Raw genomic sequence first — 10,140 nt, forward strand, 5'->3', positions numbered from 1 at the left:
CATTAGTCCCAAAAAATTGAATTTGAAAACTCCAAGCTTAAACAACCCGGCTAGGTTGTTTATTGTGCAAACCCAACGATGTGGCCACACCGTTTGGACTAAGTCCCCAACGATGTACCCACACCGGTCAAGAGGCCAAGAAACAGAACTTTATATTTTTTCAAAGTTCAAATCCCAAACGGTGTGGCTACACCGTTTGAACTAAGTCTCCAACGATATGACCACACCGTTTAGACTAAGTTCCCAACAATATGGCCACACCGTTTGAGATTTGAACTTTGAAAAAATATAAAGTTCTGTTTTTTGGCCTCTTGACCGGTGTGGCCACATCGTTGGGTTTGCACAATAAACGACCTAGCCGGGTCGTTTAAGCTTGGGATTTTTGAATTCAATTTTTGGAACCAATGACACACTTGTAATAATTGTTTTTTTTTAGACTTTTTGAGACTAATGGCACATTTGTAATAATTGTTTTTTTTTGGGTCTACCCAACACAATATAGAGTCCGTCACTAATAGGACCCTTTAGGAAATAGACGATTAAAAAGGAAAAGTTTAACCAGAAAACTTATGCCCCACACAATAAGCTGGGTTATTGATTGAGCTGTTCAGGCCCTAAGCCCACGTCAAACTCACATTAATGTAACACAATAATTAGACTAACGTATTTGAATAATACATTAAAATATACTATGAATATACCATTAAGTAATAGCATGAATATTGATATAAACATTAAATCCTTAATTAGAATATTGAATACCATTGCTTTATTAGGGTTATACCATTGCTTTATTATTTATTAATTTGATATATTTAGTATGGAATAGGCATAAATGTGCATTAAATCAATGATTAAAGTTCTATAAAGATCCCCACAGATCTCTACACACACCTAATTCAGATCCCCATACGATTCCAACCACTTTTTGTCTACCCATTTTGTTTTATTATAATAGATTATATAATGATTACCAAAAAAAAAAAAAGAATGGATGAGATCCATATCTTTTTATTAGTAGCCTAGTAGGTACCCAGGTCTTGGAAGCAAATTATGTAGTACATGATACCTTATCAATTAGCATTTGCAAAGGTTGAAAACAGATTTGTAAGCTGACACTTTAAGTTATTTTTTTCTATGCAATTGTTGCTCCAAATAAAAAAAAAATGCACAAAATCGGAATTGTTCAGTTTTGACTGTATTAGTGATTCAGACAAAGAGCCGAATGCATAGATGATAGATGACATCTGGGAGGCTAGAAAATATATACAAGTTTAAGCACAAAGAGTTCAGCAGAGAAGATGTTCTCAAAAGCTCAGGGATAAAGTTCGTAAAATGCATTGCTGCATTCAAGGAAACAGGTGACCAACCTCATTCTTTTATCTCAATTCCATTAAATTCTAATAATCAAGATATGGTGGACTCGCTTTTGGTTAGTGAACGATGATTCCTTGCAGCAGAGTCAATAGTTCTCTTTGAAAAGAGGTTCCACACCAGGAGCTTTCTAATTGTAAGGGACAATCAAGTGGTTAGATTGATCAAGACACAGCTCAAGTCCTACCTTCTAGTCGTGTTTTTTTGGAGCTGGAGTTTGGAACCAGTAATCACAGCTACTAACTAGGCTTTTTAATTGGGGGCTCAGGCCCATGAGTATAGGATGCCTAAAAAAGGTACGTGTCCATGTTTGTACTTTGTAGTTTGTACTTCATTCGTGCCTTCATAAATGTTTGAGCCATGTCATGTCCTAAAAGGCCCAATTAATATGGGTCGGGGTCAGGTATGTCTTTCAGAGTTTCAGCCCAGTTACGTGAAAACCGGAAACACACTCGCTACTTCAGTACTTCCTCAGTACATATTTTTCCACCAGTGATTAGTAGACTGGTAAGTGAGTGGTACCCACCACTGGAGTATCAACCGACCCCACTAAATAATTCTAGTTGACAACGCACAAGTAGTTGGTTTTCTCAAAAGCATTCTTCATTTCTTTAGCCGTAGAAAATGGGTTCGTGTTGTTCGTCACCGGTGAAACTCAATATGAAGAAAAAGAAGAAAAAAATGAGAAAAGTTCGTCTCGGTGGCTCTAGAGGAGTCGAAGAAACTGAGCTGCTTAAAATTGCTGAAAGAAAATTCGGTAATAGTTATAGTGACGTGGCATGTTTGTTCACACAACAAGGAATGAAAGGGACCAATCAAGATGCAATGCTCGTTTGGGAGGTATAAATAATATTGTGATTTTATATTATATTAAGATGGTTGAGTAGTGTTGCTACAATGTCATGGGCTAATTTTTTGTGTATACATGAGATGTGTATGGAGTGGGTTTATAAGTCTACCCAACTCCATTTACATGATGAAGATAGTAGAAGAATGTCGTCCTGTCATTAGTGGATGAATGTATGTACTTACGTAATCCAAATTAGTACTCATAGTGGTTTGAATTGGTCCTACAAGGTCACCGCACTTTAGCAACACCTTCCCTTTTTTTGGCTAGGTAGGTACTGTTAATAAATTTCAAAACCCGTTCTGCCAACTAATAGCTACACCTGTCTTTGTGATCGGTATTGCAGTAGCCCTTTGATTGGGTATTGGAGCAACATTCCCTATTGATAAATCTTTAACGTTAGGTCTTTTTCAATTTGATTCCGCCGTGAAGTAAAATATTGTACCAAACTTTTGTAATTTAGGGAATAGTTTTATCTTCGGAAGGGAGTCTTCCCTAGATCGTCTATTCCATTTATTATTTAATTATGGATTTACTCCTCCGAATGAAAAAAGAAAAAGAAAAAGGTTACAAGTGCACTAGGAAGTTGAATTTCACGCCCTCCTAACTGTTTTTAGACCTCTCATGTATGATATTGAGTTTCCCTAGGGTTGGTAAAGTAAAATGTGGCAACCATTCATCTCCGTTTTTTAGAGCCATGGGGTTCAACCTTCATATGATTTGATTTATTCTAACGTGGAGCCAAATTTTGTAGCCGCGTCTCCACCTGCAAACATTGCCTCTCTCCATGTATGAGGGATTAGGGCATTAGGCAAGTCTCCTCTTGCATTGTTGCCATCTTGAATTGCTTTTAAAGTTCTATTTAATCATCACCAGTATTTTGGCGAGTTGAAAATCCTCATTGTATAAAAGTTGAGTCTTCAACCCTCATTGTATAAAAGTTGAGTGCGTAACTGAAGGGCTAGAATCACTCCAGTAACGCCTCTACTTGCTAGTTTGAACGCAAAAATAAAACGTGTTGTTGACTCAATCAAAACAGTTAAGGAAAAATATGATTTGATTTTAAGTTTCGTAAGCCTAAAACGAGATTTTGCAAAACAAAATCCAGTACTCGCACCCACGCGAAGCCCAATTGAATTGAGTGAATTTGCACTCCTTTGCACGCAACGTGTGTGGGCACATATGCATTAAGGTTTTCTGGAGCTCCCACCTCCCGAGAGGCTCCAAACGAAGGTGGCCTTGTGTTCGCGCGAGCACCTCCTTATATCTCTCTTCACTATCCCTCTACAATACACAATGTAATATAAACTTAGGAGACTTAAGTTTAGTAACCAACGTGGGACTTGGTTACATGGGGCTAAAGCTCCCACACTGGAGTGTATAAGGGATATAAGGTCATGGGTTCTGAAACCATGGAGACGCAATTTCATTCAAGTTTCCGACACTTGCAAAAATTGGTATGAAAGAAACTTGGCAACCCTGTTTTAAGGCGGTAAGACAATACTGGAGGGACTTTTATTTGGTCTAAGCCTCCTTGCCTATCAAAGAGACAGGAGCTACAAAGGAACAAACTTTGGTGAGTTTAAAACCATAATTGAAAATGTTTGCTTTGATACTTTTGCACAAATTGAGGATGAAAAGCCACTGAAGCAATTATAGAGAGATGGTTGGACTCTTCCCATTCGTGTCATTTTTCGTGGGGCAAGATAGTACTTAGTACTTACCCCATTTTATTCCTTGATCAATAAGGGTATGTGTGTTAGGGAAGGCAAGATTGTGGCTTATGATGAAAATTTTGATTCATTTGTTGAGGCTCGACGATATTTTCCTTTTGTTAACTGTTAACTGTAGGAGAAATTTAAAATGGTAGCATCCGAGTAAAGCATTTGGAGCAATATACGATCTATCTGGTAGCTGACAAAAAATATAGTTGCGTGCTTTCATATTGTTTGTTATTGGAAGCGTTTTGTTAGCAAAGTACGTCTGGGATATATGGCTAGTCTTTTATGAGATAGAGAAGATCATTTTTCATGATTAGGAGGAGTTTGCGTATACTCATTTGGTCGGTTCTTTCGATTTAGTATGTCATTGTCGCTATAACCTAGAGATTAGTGGGAGTAAAGTTGTGGTGGCGGTGTGTAGCAAGTAATTGAGGTAATTAAAATTAATTATAAGGTTTTTTAGTGTTAATTAAGCAAATATGTGTTAAGTTATTTTTTTTCTTAGTATTGATTTTACTAAATGGCGTGCATGTTCAGAAAGTTGATGCCTGTACCCTGCTATAAATAATTTAGAGCCTTGATCTTCTAATCTAGACCCTAGTTATTTATAGCAAGAAAATGCTCAACCTAGTCAACTTTCCAAACATGCATGCCATTTCAGAAGTAAGAGTAATACCAATACTAAGAAATAAAAACAAAACATAGAGTTTAGCATTTAATTAATTACCTAAAAAAAAAATTGTAATTAATTTTCATTATGTCAATCACCTTGTCACATCCCCACTCACAAATTTTTGGGTTTTCGCGACATACTAAATCCAACAACCGGATCAGATGAGCATATGCAGCTCCTCCCCATGGTAAGTAACAATCTCGTCTATCTCAACAACACTATTCATATATCCCAGGCGTACCTAGCGTTGGCGAACAACTTGAAAGCATGCGACCCTACTTCCTTTTCTTCATTACTAATATTTCCATTTTTGCATATAGTCAACATGGAAGATAGGCGTCGAACATTAGCAAATTACTTAAAATTATAAAATTTTCATCGTATACCAATCTTGTATTCCTCAACACGCAAACCCGTAAGCATTGAGAAGTTCAGTTGGGTGAGTTCTATTTTACCCCACAGAAGATGAACATGTGAGTAGAGTCCCACCATCTCTGTATAATAGCTTCAATTAACTAACAATCGGACTTTTCATTCCTTAATTTTGGCAAAAATATCGAAGCCAACATTTGCAATCATATTGATGCCAAGATTCCTATACAACTACTAGCCATGAGATTTTTAGTTGGATGCCCCCAATGACATCATGAGGGTCTATGACTACTTAACTGTAATACCAATTTGTTGTGCCCCAATAGACACGACAGTAATGTAATGAAAGTGTTCTCAAACAAACAATTAATCAGAAATCAACCTACAACCAAACTCCTAAAGAAAAGTAGTAAAATTATGTAAATTACTTATCAATGGCAATCCAACAAGAGAAGAGACAACGATATATGTGGTTCTGCGATGCACCTACATCCACAACCTGTGTTGCGCAGGTACTTCAAAATGGAACTCGTACCTGTGTCGGATACTCCCTATATTAATTGAAAATGTCGTGTCTCCAGATTGACCCTATTTTGTCTCAGCCATACCCATGCAACACAGAATCCATAACCAAAGGAGAAATTCCATTTGAGAGATGATCAACAAGAGTATAATAAAACTTGAGTTTCTTCTTGGGGAACTGTGGGGATCGTATTGAGTCAAGGTGAGAGCTTTATTGTATTCTTGTTGATCATCTCTCTAGTGGAATATTCTTTGGCACGTTGTCAAACCACGTATGTCGTTGTCTCTTCTCTTGTTGGTTTGTCTTGATAAATAGTTTATATAGCTGTTACTACTTTCCTTATGAGTCTGGTTGTTGGTGGTTTTCATACACCATTGATTGTTTGGTGGAACACTTCCATTTCGCTACTGTCTGTTTGTCGCTTCATCGGATGTGTTTAACTGTGTCCCCTGAACTGCATCACTATGCCATTGGGGTATAAGGTTGCAGCAGGGGAAACCATTGGAGAGTCAGTCTAAGAGATCTTCTATGGTACTAATTACCCACATTAGCAAAACAGAGTTATTTGAGAAGGATGTATCTTTTATTAGTTGTAATACTGCTTGATTGTTGATACGTCCTGCTTAAGGATCAGTGTATTTGACACGTATTAGTCTCTTGAAAGATGGAATGATGTTTCACTTATGTTGTCAGAGTCGGCAATTTTGCCTTCTCTAACAATTTTCAAAAGTTTTAGAAACATTATTTGTGTCACGAATGCTAGGGTGTTTGTTATATTCAAAATTAAACTCAAACCAGTGTTCCCTCTTTGGTCCATGCAAATTGTCGCTGCAAGTTTTAACCAAAGTTCAGTGCGTTTGCAGACAAGTGCTGTTTTATCACCATCCATTGCCAACTTCATTTACTTGGTATTGGTAAAACTTGTCTTCTCTGTTATATCCCGGTAACTGGGGGCACACCTACATCGGTCCTCACCAAGCCTATACTCCTAAATTGGTTGACAGACCTTTTGATAAGAACGAGAAATATCATTTAAAATTGAGACTCATCATCTTTTATCGTATTAATTCTTGTTATTGTTGCTTTGTTTATACTCCATCTACTCATAACTATGCGGCTTGAATTTGTATGGCTACTTAAGCAGGTCCCTAATGTACCTTAATATTCATTGGAATCAATTGCAGCACGAAACATGCTTGGTTTTGTTACTTAAATTGCAAATTTGCATACTTATCTGTTATAATGGATCAGTAATCACTTGGTTGGATTTGTGGCGCTAGAATTTCAGTTCCAAAGAAGATACAGTTTTTTGTGGAGTATTTGATGGTCATGGTCCCTATGGTCATATGGTTTCCAAAAGAGTACGAGATTTCCTTCCTCTTAAACTGTGCTCACAGTGGAATGTTAATTTAAGCAGTGATAAGAACAACAATGAGATTGGAAGTATCGATTCTGAGGAGACAGCATCTGTTAACATGGATGATGAGTGGTGTCACTCCGATTTTGATGAAAATGAAAAGTTCCCAGAGATGTATCTGCCACTCAGACAGTCTCTATTGCAGGCTTTCAAGTTGATGGATAAAGATTTAAAGCTGCACCCCACAATAGATTGTTTCTGCAGTGGAACTACTGCTGTCACGTTACTGAAACAGGTAAACATTTCTGGAACAAGTTTTATGGACATGTACCTCTATCACCATTTATAAACCATGCAACTTGTAATTTTTAGGGTCGACATCTGGTAATAGGAAATGTTGGAGACTCGAGAGCAATATTGGGGATGAGAAACAATGGCAACTCTTTGATTGCTGTACAATTGACTGTAGATTTGAAGCCCAATCTTCCAAGTATGCCTAGTTCCTTCCTTTGCTTATTCTCAAGGTTACTTTTGTCTTTGATAATAAAAAATGCGTCCTATAGAGTTTATTTGAATATTCCTCCTCATTCTCCTTATTCTTCCTTAGCTCCAATTTTATTTAATTATTTTTTGATTATTATTATTATTATTTATTTATTTGTTTTTTTTGGTAGGGGAAGCTGCAAGGATTCAACAGTGCAAAGGAAGGGTATTTTCTTTGCAAGATGAACCGGAGGTTTCACGTGTATGGTTGCCCAATAGCGACTCTCCTGGCTTAGCAATGGCCCGAGCATTTGGGGACTTTTGTCTCAAGGATTTTGGTTTAATTGCTGTTCCAGATGTTTCTTATCGTTATCTGACCGAGCAGGACGAGTTCGTTGTTCTGGCTACTGATGGGGTATTTCTCCTCATTCTTTCAGAGTTATTTGGTATTCTAAAAAAGTAACTATATAACTCCAGCCTTCATTTTCAAAAAAGTGGGTTGCTAGATGGTTCGTGCTAAGAATCTATTATAATTTCATTTGCTTTTGTTCAATATTCTGCAGTATTTAAATGGGCACCTAAAAAAAAAAGTAGGTATCAAACTCTATAAAGTTGGAGAGAATAAATCATAAAATTCATATGCAGGTCTGGGATGTTTTGTCAAACAAGGAAGTTGTGGATATAGTCGCGTCTGCCCCAAGTCGGACAACAGCAGCCAGAGCTGTTGTAGATTGTGCTGTGCGAGCATGGAGACTCAAGTTTCCTACATCAAAAAGTGATGACTGTGCTGTTGTATGTCTCTTTCTAGATGAGGTTTCTCAATCCAGTCAAGTTCAGGAGGTTGATTTGGATGAGAGGCTTGAGAAGGCAAACCCAACATTATCAGCTGTAGAGGACAACTACACAACAAATGCGAAAGTGCAGGGCTCAAATTTGAGCACTGGTTGGGTTCAAGATCCTATACTTCAACACGTGAACACCCTCCGAAGCTCCGATGAGATTGTTCCTGTTTCTGATTCAATGGATGAAAAGCTTCCTGCGAGGAGCCAATCTACAAGGAGCCTTGCTGAGTGCATTTCAAGTGCAGAAGACGAGGAGTGGTCCGCCCTGGAAGGTGTTACCCGTGTGAATAGTCTGCTAAACATTCCCAGATTTCTGTCCAGCGATAAAAGTGTTACTAATTGGAAGAAGTGGTTCTGAATTGACCCTGATCCTATGCTCTCCTCACAAGCAAAGCTAGATCAATGACAGTTGAAGTTCATTCTTCCCCAAGAAAGTGCATGATAGCATTGAAGTGGCAATTGAACAATTTAATTTAAAGCTTCCCTGTATATGATGACTGCTGTGTAGTGCGATACGCCAAAGGTTGCATGCGTCTTTGAAACTTCATATGGTCTTTACCGAATTTTTGTTTTTGTCAGTTAGTAGCGACTGTTTATGGCCGAAGGTATACAAATCATGTACTCATGCTGTCTTCCATTGTAAGTGTGGAATCATAGGACTCATTTGGTTGTTCCATTTATAGGAGACCAGCCTCCTTCATTTTATTATTTTATTTTTTCCTTCTGCGTGATTTTTTGTTAATCGAAATGACAATATTCTATAGTCTCTCATAGGGGTGTCTCTTTTTGCCGAATTTCCGATTTTTCCGAAATCCGACCCGAAATTGGTCTGGCTTTGGGTGTAGTTTTCATGGGCCGATTTTCCGATTTCCGAAAAAAAATTGGATCGAATTTGGATATAATTCTAAAATCCGATCCGAAATTTTCGATATTATTGCCAATTTATTCAGAAAATATATACTTCTCTCACTATCCACTTGATTAGATCTCGACCGTTCATTCATTTTCTAGTTTTTTACTTCCAAAAACAAAACAAAAATATAACCTAAAAAGCATTTCTTTCCACTTTGAATTGGACCACTCTACTGTCATTACACCGTTTGCCATAACAACAATGATATGAAAAAAAATGTCATTGATTAGATCTCGACCGTTCATTCATTTTCTAGTTTTTTACTTCCAAAAACAAAACAAAAACATAACCTAGCTGCTACTTCCCCACTTGAATTAGACCACTCTACTGTCATTACACCGTCTGCCATAACAACAATGATATGAAAAACAATGTCATTGAGCCATACAATGACTTCTAGACCAATCCAAAAGCCAAATTCCAATAGATAGAATATTATGTAAAGCTACTTAGAGTCCAAGACCATAATCCATTATTTATGTAGATACTTCACGCTTCAATTTCCACACACGAAAAAAGATTGAAACATTACAAATACCCAGACCTCAACAGAATGCAATGCTTGCTATTGGTGGCTACAGGTTCTTTTTCTCGTTTTTTTCTTGGATCACTTGTTTGAATAAAAATGGGTTTTCTCAGTAAACAAGTGCGTATTGTTGTTGGTACATTGGTGTTGTGGACATGATTTTCTCTCCCTACAATGAACATTGGCGTATGATATTCCAAAAATAATTGAAAGTAAAGAGATCTTTGAAAATTTACCAAGTATTCCGAAATTTCCGATTATTCCGAAATTTCCGAAAGTTCCGAAATTGGAAATATATTTTGAATCCGAAAAAAAATTGGATCGGATTTGGCTAGCATCTTAAGTTCCGAAAAAAAATTTGGAAAAATTCCGAAGGAGGTTAATCCGATCCGATCCGAAGTCACCCCTAGTCTCTCAAGTCTTTTTGATTTCTACATGCAACAGTGTATATGTCAATTCGATTATGCAAACACGGAAGATGAAAACCACTAAAAATGAAACTTTAGAAA

General features: G+C 37.3%; 1 protein-coding gene across 1 annotated transcript; it reads left to right on the forward strand.

Moving 5' to 3' along the window:
* The first annotated feature begins 1,082 nt into the window (after positions 1-1,082).
* LOC147474397 (putative protein phosphatase 2C 66) lies at positions 1,083-8,958 on the forward strand. Its single transcript, XM_086582591.1, has 6 exons — positions 1,083-1,361; positions 1,461-2,214; positions 6,791-7,162; positions 7,240-7,357; positions 7,542-7,765; positions 7,996-8,958. Exons 2-6 carry the CDS (start codon positions 1,999-2,001, stop codon positions 8,548-8,550), a joined length of 1,485 nt encoding a protein of 494 aa, XP_086438717.1. The 5' UTR covers positions 1,083-1,361; positions 1,461-1,998; the 3' UTR covers positions 8,551-8,958.
* Positions 8,959-10,140: the final 1,182 nt, after the last annotated feature.

Source organism: Coptis chinensis, chromosome 9 (genome assembly GCF_015680905.1).
Source record: "Coptis chinensis isolate HL-2020 chromosome 9, ASM1568090v1, whole genome shotgun sequence".
Lineage (NCBI taxonomy): Eukaryota > Viridiplantae > Streptophyta > Magnoliopsida > Ranunculales > Ranunculaceae > Coptis > Coptis chinensis.